Source organism: Amblyomma mixtum, chromosome 5 (genome assembly GCF_055824585.1).
Source record: "Amblyomma mixtum isolate Tamu chromosome 5, ASM5582458v1, whole genome shotgun sequence".
In the NCBI taxonomy this organism is placed as follows: Eukaryota; Metazoa; Arthropoda; class Arachnida; order Ixodida; family Ixodidae; genus Amblyomma; species Amblyomma mixtum.
The window spans coordinates 51998232-52013982 of NC_143016.1; the positions used below are offsets into that span (position 1 = coordinate 51998232).

At 46.0% G+C, this 15751-nt stretch overlaps 2 protein-coding genes across 2 annotated transcripts; one reads left to right on the top strand and one right to left on the bottom strand.

The window, feature by feature from the left end:
- Nucleotides 1-427: 427 nt before the first annotated feature.
- Nucleotides 428-7729, bottom strand: LOC149342149 (uncharacterized). Its single transcript, XM_089546759.1, has 3 exons — nt 7698-7729; nt 3509-4308; nt 428-845 (listed from the first exon to the last, which is right to left on the bottom strand). The coding sequence occupies exons 1-3, from the start codon at nt 7727-7729 to the stop codon at nt 676-678; spliced, it is 1002 nt and encodes a 333-aa protein (XP_089402885.1). The 3' UTR covers nt 428-675.
- A 2335-nt stretch (nt 7730-10064) lies between these two features.
- Nucleotides 10065-14872, top strand: LOC149342150 (short-chain dehydrogenase/reductase family 9C member 7-like). The gene is made up of 4 exons (XM_089544405.1): nt 10065-10328; nt 11957-12202; nt 12779-13105; nt 14422-14872. Exons 1-4 carry the CDS (start codon nt 10065-10067, stop codon nt 14653-14655), a joined length of 1071 nt encoding a protein of 356 aa, XP_089400531.1. The 3' UTR covers nt 14656-14872.
- Nucleotides 14873-15751: the final 879 nt, after the last annotated feature.

Sequence of the window (15751 nt, forward strand, 5' to 3'; positions counted from 1 at the left end):
TACGCATTTTTTAGTATCTTTCCTGCAACAGCTTCCTACTTGAGGTTAGCAGCAAGTTGAAAAAAAGATAAATAAAAGTAGGGTGTCAGTTCCACCTAAACGAAAGCAGCAGTCATTTCGGAAAGTAAACAACCCACGATGAACGAGGCCGCGTTTTACGAACGGCCATATGGTCTGGCTTGCTTTCGAAGAGAAAGCTTCACTACGGGACTTCGGGCTATACTTCGCAGAGCTTGAGAATTGCGCTTGCAAGCAATTTAGACGCCAGAACACAGTCATGGCGTGTTGCTACGGTGCTACACCAAGGTGGCCCATAACATCATAGGTCCAGGTCATGGGTCAAGGTGAAGTCAAGGTCAAACAAAATGTGTTTGTTGGTTGAAAATGTGACGTGAGTGTAATACGATGGTGTGGTGATGACGTCATACCACGTGGTCGGTATGAAGCTTTCGTTTACACACCAGTTTTAACTAAAGATAAATCATCGGCAATTTTTACATAGACGTTTAGACACTTCATTTCTTCAAGAAACTGACAGGCATCAGAACGCCGCGATAGTCACTCGAAGCCCGCATCACGGTCTGGCGTCAGCTGTTATTGCGGCGTGCGCATGGAGTGAACGAAAACTGCAAGTCACCGTGCCTGCAAACTAAACTTGTGAGCGTCAGACGCGAGTCACTGCCACATTATAAATAGTTGGCCATCTATGCACTTGACGAGAAACTTTTCTTTCGGAGGCACCGTCCTTTTTTCGAGCAGCCAGGCGTCGTAAGCGCGCTGGTTTGCCACAGCCTTCACACTGCGGTCTTCACTGGTCGCACTTTGCTTCCGGGCATGGCTCGCCTCTGCAAGGAGTTGCGAGCGCAGAAAATGTTTTGAAGAAAGCGTGCGTTCAAGTCAATGATAAAACAAAAAAGACGCGCAATTGGAATGTTACAAACATACAGGGTGTTTCACCTAAGATTTTACACAGTTTTTAAAAACAGACTTTTTCAATTAGATGAGTGCTTTTTCGGCATAGCATTGTCAGTGGTGTAGTACATCAGAAAACAGCTAAGGCGTGCTAACTAGCAGTCTGGTTGCTAATTTTGAATACTTAACTTTTAACTGTTACTGTTAGGCACCTTACTTATTGTGAAGCGTCTAGCCCACCGGAAGTAATGTCCATATAAGTTTATAGATCTTCGAAAACGTGATTACTCTCCAAGCTGTGGGCCAGCAAATTTTGCTATTGCGACGAGTTACGTGCATTGGAGAGGTTGCTTTGCCTGCAAGCTTCCCGAAAGCGCATGTATTTTGGCGCGATGTAGACAAAATGTGTTGGGCCACAGCACCGAATGTAACCGCGTTGTCGAAATACTAAAAATTTATGTGGATATTACTTACAGTGGCCGGCACGTCTTTCGTAATTAAGCCTAACAGTAATAATTCAAAAGTTAACTATTGATATCAGTTAACCAGCCTGCTAGTTAGCACGTCTGGGCTGTATTCTGGTGTACTACACCGCTGATGATGCTATGGTGAAAAAAAAAACACTCTTCTAACTGAAAAAGCCTATTTTTTTTTAATTATGCAAAGTCTTAGGTGAAACACTCTGTATAATTTCATGTCGCTACCATTGTAGTTGCCGCCGTCGAGGCAGCGCGTTTTGCGAGATCCAGAATTTACCAGCACCTGATGGTGCTAGCATCATTCTGGTTTCGCAAACACACCACTACGATGGATACTGAGTTAATCAGGTATATTCACTTCTTCACTAAACGATTTACTTTAAAGGATCCTCAAGCAATTGTCGATAAAATAAGTCCTGAAAAATTGAGGCAAGATAGCCTCTCAATATTAACAGGCGTTAGACAAAGGTACTCCTACCGTGAATAAAAATCGTATTCTTTTTTAAAATGAGCTTAATACAAAGCCGCCGCGGCGGCTCAGTGGTCATGGCGCTCGGCTGCTGACCTGAAAGACGCGGGTTCGATCCCGGCCGCGGCGGCTGAATTTCGATGGAGGCAAAATTCTAGAGGTCTGTGTACTGTGCGATATCAGTGCATGTTAAAGAACCCCAGATGGTCGAAATTTGCGGAGCCTTTCACTACGGCGTCTTTCATAGCCTGAGTCACTTTGGGACGTTAAACCCTCTTAAACCATAAACCATAAATAAACGAGAGTGGAAGGAGATATTCATTATATTCTTCCTCTTTATCTTCCTGCATTTACGTCTTCGTCACGACTCAAAGCGCACTCTCGAAGATATACCTTGATGACAAAAAGCGCCCTTACAAGAAATATGAGGTGCATGTGCCATAGCCTCTTCATGTACCCATGTCCAGATGCGCTTAATATATCCAAAGCCGCAAACTGTGACCATTTCTTAGAGCAGAAGCTCGTTTGATATTGCATTTACTCAGTAGTTGCAGGCTTCCCTGCTTTTGTATCGGTTTGAATAAAGACACACAAATAAGACATGTAATTGCGTTTGTGTATATTTTCATTTACTGAGCGAATGAAAGTAACAGCAAGGAAAAGGTGAAGGTGTGCAATCAGGTATATGGCAATGGTACACGAATAACACTGTACTGAAAACCGTTAATAAGAGCTGCAGCTTCAACGCAGCTGCAGCTTCAACGCCAACAAAGTGGGTTTTCCAAGCTATGTTGTCATCATAACAAAGGAAAGAAAACGACAGGCAAGCTTCAGGAACAAAAAGCTTGCGGGAAGCTGGCCAGAAAAAGCGTGTGACAGATCACATTACAGTGATCATGCGGTCTTTTAAAAAAGACGGGGTGGTGTCCGTGTATTTTCTTAATTTTTCTCTTATAGTCAGCATGAGCCTGGTAACTATAGGACAGTTTTTGTAAGCACCATGCGTAAATATTACTCTCACAGAAGCCGCTGCATACTCGAATTGACATATGTTGTGTTCATATAAAACCAATACCACCTTGTTTCCTTAAACGCATTATGCCCATGTAGCCTCTATTTGTTTCTGGTTCTGTCAACGCAAGAATATGAGTGTGTGCGCATTCCGTCAAGTTTAGCCAACTTCTGGTCTACGGCTATTATTGATTTTGCTTTTTTTTAAGCTAGACGCACAGAGGCGAGGGACAATTTAAAGGTCGATTTACGCCTCAATAAATTGTTGAAAGCAGCACCGGTTACTGTATCGTCCTTTCTATTGTACTCGTCTTTTTTCGTGAAATTAGCACGCGACATTAGTGCACTGTTATACTATACCTATACAACTTCGAATAGATGACTGTCTCCTTTGACTGAGTAAAAAATTATGAGAGGCGTTAAACTGAGACCCTGTTAAGACTGACACACTGCCACTGATCCGAATGACCTCGGACCGACGAGATGAACTCCACTCACAGTGGTAAAAAGGTGTATCAGCAGCACATTTGGAGTGGATACCATAGAGCCCTCTTATTGCGAGTGTAGCTAGCCTGCCCACTCCACTGCGCCTCCACGGCCGACGCGCGCACGCGTGGGTAGCACTGCACGACCTCACCTTGCTCCAGTTTCTTCCTGGCCAGCCATTCCTTGCACTTCCGCTCCGACTGTTCGCACGTGCGCCGATCCTTCCTCTCCCTCTCGGCCTCCTTCTCGGCCCGCCGGCTGCACTGCTCGGCCCGCCGGAGCGCCTCTTGCCTGTCCTTCAGGGCACACCAGGCGGCGAAGGCACGCTCCGCCTGGAGCCGCTGGCTGGCCTTCTGCTGCGCCGCGGCGCGCTCCGCACTGCGCGTTGCCCTCCGAACCTCGAGCTGCTGCCGGGCGCACCGCCTCCACTCGAGATCCTTGCGCAGATACCAGCGTGTCCACGCATCCAGCTCCTCGTCTCTGCCGTCGTCGCTCCGCCCCGACGACGCGACGCCAACACTGCAGCCGCCGTTGCCGACGGCACTGCTACGGTCACCTCCTTCGCTAGGACTGCTAGGGGCTGAGTCGCTTCCGTTGCCGTTGCTGTTTCCAACGGCGCTGCTACTGAGGCCATCATCTTCGCTGTGCGAAGTAAAACTGCGAGAGGCTGAGTCGCTGCTTTTGAGGCCGGCGCTATGACGGTCACTGTCTTCGTTGTGCGGAGTAGGACTGCCCAGCCCTGAGTGGCTGCCGCTGCCGATGGCACTATTACGATCACTGTCTTCGCTCAAGGGAGTAGGAGTGCGTGGTGCTGAGTCAGCCGCGTCATCTCTAGCCTTGCAGCCGATGCTATCGTTCGCCGTGGGCTCGTCGTCCGCTTCGCTGTCTTGGTCGTCGCTCGTGCCGCTGCCCTCATCCAAGCTGGGTCCCACGCGGTCGGCAGTGCCGGTGCTGTGGGTTGTACAAATGCTAGTCACTCATAGCGGCAGAATCGTCTCATCTTTGCGCGTGGAACGTTGTTACGGCGCCAGAAAACAAGAACAACGAAGTAGTATCCTACTCTGACCTGCTCCGAGTCACAGCCGAGACTTATACTAGATCGCTGCGGCCCTTACGGAGGCAACATTACGTGCTAAGACATGCTATTTTCACGCTGCCCACTTTACGCTGTGCCATTTTCGTATACCAGAAAGATAGTACCAATAGTACTCTATACTCTACTATACCAATAGTACTCTACAGTACTCTACCCGGCCTCAGTGACCGCGCAGTATTACACACAAGGTTTTAGTCCCAACTACCGCGAACAAAAAAACATAAAAAGACAATAACCCGCTATGACAAAGGTGACTATACAAGAGTCAACAATGAGCTTGCCGCTTTTAGTTCCTTCTTCCTTAAGGGCTTCTCGCAGCGTTCGGTCGAATTAAACTGGTCACTCTTTAAAAACAAAATGCAGCATCTCATTGAAAAACGCGTTCCTACAATCGAAGTAACTGAACACTCTTCATCGCCATGGTTCAACTCATCTCTGAAACGCCTTAGTAACAAAAAGAAGCGTTTATTTAGAATAGCTAAGCTGACTAATCGCACTAGCGCCTGGACGAAATATTTCGAATCAGAAAAAACATTTGTGTCACTATCCGCGAAAGCAAAACATGTATTCTACGCATCCACTTTGCCCACAGTGCTCCGTTCTAACCCCAGAAAGTTCTGGAATGTTATTAACCCGAAGGTTTCGAAGCCTCTATCCTTGTTGGACACACACAACTGCCCAATTCCTTACGCTGAAGCCGCAGAATTGTTAAACCGCACTTTTTCTGCTGTATACACTAACTAACCGAATGATAACGTGCCTGAAATTAGTTACCCTGACCACCCCACCATGCTTAACATCACGTTCGCACCGCACGGCATTATGAAGCTCATTGAGTCACTCAAGCCCACGTCATCAGCTGGCGGAATCAATTCTAAAATACCAAAAATCCAAAAAATGTCGCGAGTGTGCTCTTATCTCACATGTTTCAGCAATCTCTGTCATCGGGATTGGTGCCGGCCGACTGGAAAGTGGGTAAGATTATTCCAATTCCAAACAAAGGTCCATCTTCATGCCAAAATTGCCGTCCTGTCTTGCTCACCAGTGTCGTTCCAAATTAAAGGAGCATATCATTTACTCTTGCACAATTAAATTCTTAACCTCGATCAATTTCTTCCACCCTAGCCAACATGGCTTTCTTAAAGGACTATCTTGCGAGACCTAACTAGCATTGTTCATGACTTAAGTTCCTCCATTGACAGTAACATTCCCGCAGACGCAATATTCATTGACTTCGAAAAAGTATTTGACAAGGTTCCTCAGAGACGCCTCTTCGAAAAACTTCTGTGTTTAAATATTAACCGTTCAGTTTTGAATTGGATTCATTCCTTCCTTACTAACCGACAGCAATTCGTCTATGCGAACAAGTGCTCATCCCAAATGTCCCGTGTCATCTCCGGAGTGCCTCAAAGTACTGTATTTGACAAGGTTCCTCAGAGACGCCTCTTCGAAAAACTGCGAACAAGTGCTCATCCCAAATGTCCCGTGTCATCTCCGGAGTGCCTCAAAGTACTGTTCTCGGCCCTTTACTCTTCCTCATTTTATCGAATAACATATCTTCTAACATTCGTTTGTTCGCAGATGACTGTGTAACTTGTCGCCCCATCCGCAGCACCACCGACGTAACCGCATTACAGAATGATCTAAACCTTATTGAATATTGGTGTAATAAATGGTTAATGACTATCAATACTAATAAAACATCTCTCATATCATTCCATCGAAAGCGCTCCTACCCATCACCAAGTTACGTCATTTTTGATTCGGCAATCACCTGTGCCCGTTCTTACAAGTACTTAGGTATGAACATAATCCACGATCTATCCTGGTTCGATCACATATCAGCAGTCACTAACGATGCCAAGCGATGTCTTCGTTTCCTCCGCCTTCACCTAAGACTCGCCTCACCGTCTGTAAAACTTATGGCCTATCTAACCCTTATCTGACCAAAATAAGAATACGCATGCGTTATTTGGGACCAACGTCAATCATTTCTTATTAACACTCCCGAATCAGTGCAGAATCAAGCTGCACGCTTTAGCTATTCTAACTAGAGCTATTTCGCCAGTGTCGCTAATCTAAAGTTTCAAGCTAACCTGCCAGCTATCGTTACCCGACATCAAATTTCTCGACTGTGCCTCTTCCACAAATTTTATCATTCTCAGCATCCAACCCCGTCATCCAGCCTTCTCACCGGACCTCGCAACGTGTCAGCCACACCAAAAAGTGTTTACCCGCCATCTGCCCATACTTCCGCGCATCTTTTTTCATTCTTCGTCCACACTGCAAAAGACTGAAATGATCTTCCCGTTGATGTCGTGCACCACTCCAAGCCATAATATTTCAAGCCATCTATTGAAAAATTATTTTGTTCTTGTAGTAAGAGATGTATCTCTTTTTTGTTTGTTTTCTTCATGTAACAATTTTACCCCTCATGTAATACCCGTACCTGGGGCCTTTGAGGTGTATTTTAAATAAATAAATAAATAAATAAATATATACATTACTCTAATCTAATTACTTAGGTGAGATAACTAAAATATATCGCGATTGGAAGGCATGTGAAACGGCTTTTCCTGTGCTTAGTCGACGCTACCACTCGAAAGATAAAAAAAAATCAGAGACTAGAACTAAAATCTGTCTTCGTATTTCCGTCCTCTTCCCCATACGAAGTACAAAAAACATAAATATCTGCGGTTAAACGCCTTGCAATTTCGCGGTTTGTTATCAGTATTTCTCTTTTTTGTCAGAGCGCCAATGCTTACATATCAGGAAACACGACAGCAATACACAGTCATATGCTGACATCAATGCTGGTAGGCTCGCCGAACTAGTTTTCCTCTTATGTTCTTATTTCTTTTTCATTTTAAAAACAATGTAAAAGCGGAGGGCAATTCTTAAATTTCACCGTGCGATTCACAGTCTAAACGCCCACAAACGTCCACAAAAGGTACCTTTAATTTCCGTGAACGCGCGCTCCCTAGAAATGTGTCTGAATCACCGAAGTTACAGCGCACGGCTGCTAGAAAGCGTTTTATTTTTTTTTTATTTTTTTGCATACCTCAACTAGCCGTCATGGGTTCAGAACACGTGTGCTATCCAAGGTCGTTGAACCGTGGGACACCGGGAAAAAAAGATTACAAATTGCTCTGCTATATACCGGGATCGCTGCACGAAGTGCACGAAGTGTTTCTCCGGATGGCCTAACCTCGCATTTCCGAAAGACAGAGGAAAACAGGCTTACCCTGAAATTGTATCGGCAGCTGCTGCTTCCATGCTTTCCAAACGCTATACGCGAGATCAAGAGCCGCCCGCGGGCTCTCACCGACCGCGAGTCGTCGCCCAGACGACGGGTTTGTTGTGCCCGTGAGAAGCTCCGCGCGGCAGTTCCACCCCTTTCTTCTTTCAATTGTTCGTTCATTTCGACATTGCATAATCCCCGAAGCTTCGCTCAGACCCCCACGGGTCCTTTTCATTGGGCAGAGCCTGTAGGATCAGTAATGATGTTCATATAAAAGGTATACACGTAGAAATATTTGCAGAAAAATTCTTTATGAAACGTGTGGTTTGTTATAAGCAGCCAGGTAGACCGAAACGATAGCTCTTTTATTACCGTACAGAGCGTAGTCATGGCATGTCAGGATATAATTAGTGCGGTTTTACGTGTGATCTGCATAAACTCTTGCAACTAACTGCCTCCTGCTTTAATCTAACACTTTGAACACCCACTCATTTCTTGATGAATAAGCACAACATGAAATGACATCACGTCAAACCGGTACGCACGATTAACGAAAAAACGCCGTGCTGTCAACCATGCGAAATAAAATCGGCCATTATGATGAAGGAACCCGTCCACTTTTATGCGTTACCCTAAGCAATAAATCCTGCAGCTGATTCCACTGAGACAAAACATTGCGCATCAAAACACCGCAGCTCTCTGACTCGATCGTCAATCATATTCGTATTCTGAGGTCTGCACAGCGTATAGACTATCAGGTGGTTGTTGAGTAGACGCCATAAGCAGAACTTACAGCTGTTCTGCGCATTGAGAATGTCTTCAACTGCGGTCAGTTTATAAGATCGCCTCTGTAGGCTTTGGACTCAGCCTGGTTCTGCACAACTGGCAAAGCGAAGACAACGAAGAGCGTTTAGGGATATTTGCATTTCATAATCCTTGATGTCCCCCAGGCCGTTATGAACAAAAATTCGGAAAAATAAAATGACGCTCTACAAGCAATTCAACCTCGTCCTTAAACCTTCAATAATCAAAGGCCACGCATTTGTTTAAGTGTGTGTAAGGACCTAATTTTTCACGAAGCAGCATCAGAGCTTATTTAAATTGTTGAAGCATTTTTTGGTGTTCCGCAAAGTACCTCATGGAATGCTGGCAAGCTGATTTACAAGATCAGCGCCCTCTCCCATAGTACGATCTCTTCTGCAAACGCGTGCACTCCGTGCCAGATATCTACAAAGCTTTTCCTCTTGTGAACCACTTAAACGACATCTCCGTGGCTTTTCAGTCGTGTCTGCAATATTTATGTTGTTTATCACTACTTCTTTAATACATAGGATGATAGTCGCACAATTCTTCCTCGCGTCCATACTGAGGCATGTACCCCTGCGCTTGCCGTTTTTATGTTCCTCTCAAGCAGGCACATAAGAAAGACAATGGTTCATTAACCGTACGATATTTCTGCTTCGCCACATTTATTATGAATGGATAAGTTAATCTGAGGGTTTAGGGCTCCACGGTGACTAAAAGCCAAAAGGCGCAAAGTCACTATTATGATCTTTGCAAAAGTACGTCCTTCCTTTTTTTTCAAATATGCTCGCGTACTCTGTTATATATTCAAGAAAAAGACCCTTCGTTAGCGAACCACGGTTAAGCAGTGAAAGATACTTTATTTTCTTGTGCTTATACCATTCATTTAGTCATAATCATGAATGGGGACCACATCTGCCGGGTTTCATCCGACAATTCGCTCGTGGGTGCAGTGGTTGTGCCAGAAAAGAAGGAGAAGACGAGCCACCAGCCAGTTTAAATTTATACCTATGCAGATGTGGGTGGTATCCGACAAACCTATGTGACTCATGCGGGGACGTTGAATCTGTGGACCATTTCCTGCTCTACTGTCCAAAGTTCGCACAAGAGAAAGATTTACCTGGAGGTCCCTCTCTCCAGGTTAGGGCTCCCGTTATCTCTGCCAGTGTTGTTATCGTTCGGAGCGAGCGCCAAAGGATTTGCATTGGGTTCAATTTGTGGGAATCTCCATGATTACATAATTGCAATTGGTAGGTTGATTTGCTAACTCCTTTAAAAGTCTTGGAGTTTTACATATATATATATATATTATTATTATTCTCGCCAAAATGTTCTTTGTTATTTCACTTCAAATATTCTTCTGTCGTTTTTCATGAATACATTTTTCAAAATTCACGTTTGGCTCCGATATTTTGTCGTAATCCTATGAAAATTCCCTTATGTATACCACTGTACCTTGGCCAATCCCCCCACGTGGGTATGTGCCATTATAAAGAGGTGAAGAAGAAGAAGAAGCAGCAACGTCGACAGACAGAAGGCTCAGTCGCATCGAAAAAGGCTGCGACCATGCGAGGCTACGCGGCCATGATCATTGCCATGTCCGCAATGCTGTTCTCCATCCTGTACATGGTACCCCTGGTACGCACCGTGGCGCACATGTTCTCTCTCACCCTGGTCGTGGTGATCGCCTCGCACTACTCGGCAGTCTGGCTGCTCAAAGCGTTCACCTACAAGGTGGTCGAACCCAGGGGCAAGATCGTCGTCATCACGCGCTGCGACAGCGGCTACGGGAACCGACTCGCCATGGAGCTCAACCGACGAGGGTTCACGGTAAGCGGTCACGGTACGCGGTTCTTAATCGGAGCGCAATCCGAACTCTGATTTCGCAGAGAGCACGGCAATGCTATTGCGGCTGTATGTAAATACGCGCAAAGCAAAGGCCGAGAGAGGCTTTCCACGGAACGAGGTATGTGTGTCGAATGATCTGTAAGCATCGCATGACCTTATTGCCCGCCAGCTGCAATTCCCTCGGAAATTTGTCAATTTTAGTTAACGTGGCAGTCGAATTCTCTACGCTTGTCAGTAACTGCACAATGCAGGTAAGTGGCCAAAGAAAAACAGAAAAAGCTCTAACCTACACTGAAGGCACCCCGTTAACCTAAAAATGTTTGCTAATTTTTAGGTTAACGGGGTGTCTTCAGTGTAGGTTAGAGGTCTTTCTGACTTTCTTTGGCCACTTACACAAGACAGGAAAAATTTCTCATGGACACTTAATTTCACTATGTGTTGGCAATGCGATGGCATTAGCAGTTGTTGATGCCTTTGCAGCAAGTGACGTCACTTCTGGTCTGGTGACGTCACTTGCCTCCAGCCAAAGAGGCGAAATAATGACCGACGAAACATTTTGGCCCCATTATAACGTACTTCTGGTGAACTTCTCAAGAGAGGCAGAAGTTGTAAGCATTTTCGTCAGGCCGGCGTTATAACCAAACACTCCACCGGAATTGCAATAGGGGGTAAGCTGTCAGGCTGCTGACTACTCACGGCTTCGGTTGCACTTTGCACTGAATGAAAACTTCATTTATTAATACGCTGGCTAAGAGCTCGATGTTTAAAACTTTCATTTACTTCATCGTGGACCTATACACGCTAAGTTCTTTTTTTTCGGCGAAGAAGCACAAGATCTCGAGCTTCCAGACGATACTCGCACCTTTAATCAACTAATCAGCGATTTCGCAACACACTAGCTGCACTGCCCAAAATAAGCATTCGCCGTCGTATCTGAGCCGCTCCACTGATAAGTCATGTACAGCGTTGCCACATTCAACACATAAGCCTTTTTTATGGCTACCTATAGCTGCAGATTCAGGCGGCTATACTTTTCTATGCACAGCTAAAACATTTGCATTGTTCCGAAGCTATAGCTCTAGTGGCATATATTTTTCAATGGCTGGCAATAAGCACCGCTTTGGGCGTGTATAGACGATCATAAAAAGGCCGTAGACGGACATAGCTTTTTCCATACACGCCCAGAGGCCGTTTCTTTAGGGGACATCACACACACGCACAGCTTTGTCCAAAAGTCTCCGAGCCAGGTGGTGTACATTTCAACTTTAAGAGGTACCTAGCTTACGGTACACCTAAAGGCCAAACGGTCTTGAAGGGTGATGACGAAGGTTCTAGTCGGCTTACAGAGATTCAGAAGTTGTGGGTGCCATAAGCGCTCCACTACACGGTTGAGAAGCAAGCCATATGTCCTGAAGACTATGAAAAAGGATGCACATCTATTGAACGTGGTGATAGGAAAAAATGTCAGTGCAACTAAGGAACCAGAGGAGGGTACCTTTCAGTAAACCTATATGTACATCTCGGATCTGACATCAAAGGTATCGTGTCGTGCACGCCAAATACGAGTGCGTGCTCTGGCACAGCTTGGCGTGTTCGATCGATGCACGCAGGTGGTCGCCGGTTGCGTGAGCGCGCAGAGCCCGGGAACGCGGCAGCTCATGCACCATGGTTCGAACAACATCCACGTAGTGGAGACGGACGTGACGCAGGTCGAGTCGCTGGCAGAGTTCGAGAGGCGCGTGCGATCGCTGTGCAAGCGTGACACTCACCTGTGGGCCGTCATCATCAACCTCAGCGTGGTCTCCATTGGCGAGCTGGAGTGGTACGACGATGAAGACATGCGATGGACCTACGAGGTGAGGTCATCAACAGGTCAGCTCTGTTGTCTCACCTCGTTTCATGGTTTTAGAGTGCGGTGAAGGGCCACAAATGTTCGACGTCAGTGTAGTGCTACCATATGTAATCGACGTGATCGTGTGGTCTTTCTGTGGTGCTTGTTAGACGTATATGACGAAGACTTCGCACCGTACTTTGCTTCCCTTTGCTGGCCCTTAATGAAAAAGCGCTGAAAAGGAGGCATTGTTCCTTATTCTGTACAGCGGACGTTGCGCCACTCTGCGTAATCTACGCCGCTGAGGCAGCCGTGCCTCTGGTCCCGCATTAGTGACCAGTGTTTAAGCATGTTCTTATCGCTTATGTTCTTATCTTGTACCATTTGGAGTGGGCTCTACTTACCACGTTGCGCTTCAGCCTTACATATTCTATGCTTGTGTTTGTGGAATAGACGTAGGGATGACATATAACACTGCAGAAAGTACCCGTGATAAAAGTAATGTTTTCGCATCATGTCACTGTGACTGTACAAAAACTACTAAGCACACAGTGAGAAAGCACATAAAAAGTCACAATACTGGTACCCCGTGAACGTGCAGGTGAATGTGCTATGCGTTGCCCGCGTAGCCAGGATGTTCCTGCCCCTGCTGCGCGAGTCTCCATACTGCGGACGGCGCTTCGTAATCGTGAACAGTGTGTGGAGCCGCATAGCCATGCCCGGTACGGGACCGTACTGCATGAGCAAGTACGCCGTGCGCTGCTTCACCGAGGTGCTCCGCCGGGAAGTGCTGAAGTTCGGCATCTACGTGGTCGGCGTCGAGCCGAACCTCTACCGGCTGCCGCAGACGGAACCCAGCTCGCTGCTGAAGTCCTACAAGTACATGTGGGACAAGCTCCCGGACGAGACCAAGGACATTTACTCTCGGGTGAGCGTTTAATTCCTGTGGGTCGAAAAAAATCATTTGAAAGTTGCCACAGGAAATATGCGGCAAATAAACTCCTGCGATGTTTTCGTAACGACAATTCGAGTCCTCGGCACTGCCAGTTCTGTCGTTGCAACTGAGGCGTTCGAAGTGGAGGACGGAAGGAGCGAAGTAGTGAGCAACTCGAAATGAACAGGACAGAGAGAGAGTGAAATTTTTATTTGGCTCGGAACATGAACAATAAAATTCGTGCGTGATGGCTCACTGCCATAAGGTCTGGCAGTAAGTGTTCGCTCTTTGCGAAGCAAAGCGCAGATATCAACGGTGCAAAGGCCAGAGCAACACTCGGAACCAATGCGGTCTGTTCTTGTTGGAAGGCAGCGATACGAAGTTATGCATTCGAAAGTTATCCTCTTGAATCCACTGCTAGCTACGCCAGTTAGAATTAAAGCCTGCCAGCACATGAAAAGGTGGAACTATGCAATGCCTTTTCATGGCGGCTCGCTGTTGCCGACTTCCTGTTGTGGAGCTCGCCACTCTGAATCTTGCAGAAAAAAGAAACATGGTCACGATATTTACCTAATTCCGCTCCTCTCAGCACGCACTACCTGTCGTTCACTGTGCTATGAGCTCCAGTTTGATTTTGATTTGTTGTGCAGTGACAAACATGACTTTCCGTTTGCAATACTACAAAGATTCATGTCTCGTTGAAATTAGCCGAAGAGAACAATAATTCTCAATGTTTGTTAATCTCAGGTGCAAACTTGCTGACAACAATTGGCGGGGATGGTACCGTATGTACAGTGCATATTCAAAACTTTTATTCGTAGAAAAAATAGGGTTCAGTATGTTTTTTAAATGGCATTTACTTCACATCCCCCCCCCCCCCCCCCCCCTCTGATCTTTTAGATCCGACCATGATTCGTTTAGTACCGGTCGGAGTAACATAAATCTGAACACAACCTACAGTTAATAATTAATTCGCGAAGTATGAGAGAACAGCATACTTTTCTTACGAATTATTTCTTTAAACGCGAAATCCCTATATATGATGCGTTTTCATGTTTTTTGGAGACATAAAAATAAATTTTATTCATGAGTGAAAACTAAGTAAGTGTTCCTGTACGCTATAAGAAAGGCATTTTCTCTTCAAGCGCGTAAGTTGATAGTAACTGGCTAGATGAAAAAAATTCAGTATGCGTTTGTATATGTGGGCTACTCTTATCTTGCAGTTCCGTCTGATTTCAAGGTATAACGTGCAAACAACTGTCTTCTATTTGCGGCGTTCGAGATGTCTTTCACTGTCTCCTCGCCCGCAGAGTTACGGTGACGAGATGGGGGCCAATATCCGGAATATAATAGCGAAAGAATCGGACCCAGTCGTCCTGGAAGTGGCGGAGAAGATGCTCGACTCTGTGCAGACGGCGCATCCCAGCAAGCTCTACCAGCCCGACCTGCTCAGGAGGAAAGTTCTGTACGCTGGATTCCGCATGCTTCCGGACGAGATCACGGATTTCTGGCTCACGGAGGTATCCGGACTGATGAAAGCATAACTGATTAAAACAAAGCGATATCTGATGTCACTGGTGCACGCTGTGGACGAGTTAAACACCCAAAAATTGCACAACATACAAACAACGTGTAACTTATAAGAAATGGAAATGTAACCAGTGCAAAATATATAAACGAGGACATGTGCAATTAAGCAGTTGACTGCTTGCAACATACTGCTCCCGAACAACAGTTACCGAGTACGCCTTACTTTATTTGTTTTTCTTGTCCGAAGATCTTTAATCGCTAGCGCAATAAACCAAAAAGCGTTTATTTAGCTTTGTTTCCCCCTTCGTCGAAGGCAGTTTGGTTCAGTTAAAATGCTCCTTGTCACCATGATCTCTGCTTTGATGTCGCTGCCTGCATTCGCGCTCCGTCGAGTACTGCTGTAGCTTGGCAAATCTGCAATAGCACCCGCCGCGCACTACGCAAAGTCATCGTGGGAAATGTTTGACGGGCAGGCCGTAAGTTTTTTTTCAAGGTGATGGTTTCTATCTAGAAACAATATTCCGTATACCGCCTGCGCAGTTTTATTTGGCTTATAGTCTAAAAAAAACGACCCCCACTCAACAGGGCTGCACATATTTCGACTCTCTACCATCAAGCCCTTAGGTCGTGCGTTCGTATTCGCATCTGTCCCCTCTTCACATTGTCGCCTATTGTAGCCCCCTCTATTTCCTATCCCCGTTCATTCGTTACACATTAGCAGGCCACAGAACCATACAGATCAGGTCGACCTCTGTCATTCTTTGCAGATAAACCTCTCCTTCTCTCGCTTCAGTCTACATGGAACATGGATTCCAAAGTAATTCTGACGGTTGTGAAAGTTACAATGAGCGCCATGAGAAGTCTGCACGGCCATCCTTTCACTCTGCCTCATTTGTGCCGCAGCCATTACAGTCCTGGATCCATGACATCGCTCACGACCACGAATAGTCTTGAGCACTGGGCAGCGGTGGCATAACAGCATTTTTGTCACGTGTGTTTAGTTGCGCACGCGAAACAAAGGTGACTTTTTGCCCTGATTTTTGCCTCCAGCATAGAGTGGACCCGACTGTAAAAGTGAGCACACCACAGGCTTTTTAGATTTGGCTGCGC

What these genes read in the sequence shown, in the direction of transcription:
- LOC149342149 (XM_089546759.1), bottom strand. Translation starts at nt 7,729, where the DNA reads ATGGAAGCAGCAGCTGCCGATACAATTTCAGG. An exon ending in GCTGCCGATACAATTTCAGG is followed by an intron (nt 4,309 to 7,697) that starts GTAAGCCTGTTT and finishes TACAACCCACAG; the next exon opens with CACCGGCACTGCCGACCGCG. An exon ending in CAGGAAGAAACTGGAGCAAG is followed by an intron (nt 846 to 3,508) that starts GTGAGGTCGTGC and finishes AACTCCTTGCAG; the next exon opens with AGGCGAGCCATGCCCGGAAG.
- LOC149342150 (XM_089544405.1), top strand. Translation starts at nt 10,065, where the DNA reads ATGCGAGGCTACGCGGCCATGATCATTGCCATGTCCGCAATGCTGTTC. An exon ending in TCAACCGACGAGGGTTCACG is followed by an intron (nt 10,329 to 11,956) that starts GTAAGCGGTCAC and finishes CGATGCACGCAG; the next exon opens with GTGGTCGCCGGTTGCGTGAG. An exon ending in CCAAGGACATTTACTCTCGG is followed by an intron (nt 13,106 to 14,421) that starts GTGAGCGTTTAA and finishes CCTCGCCCGCAG; the next exon opens with AGTTACGGTGACGAGATGGG.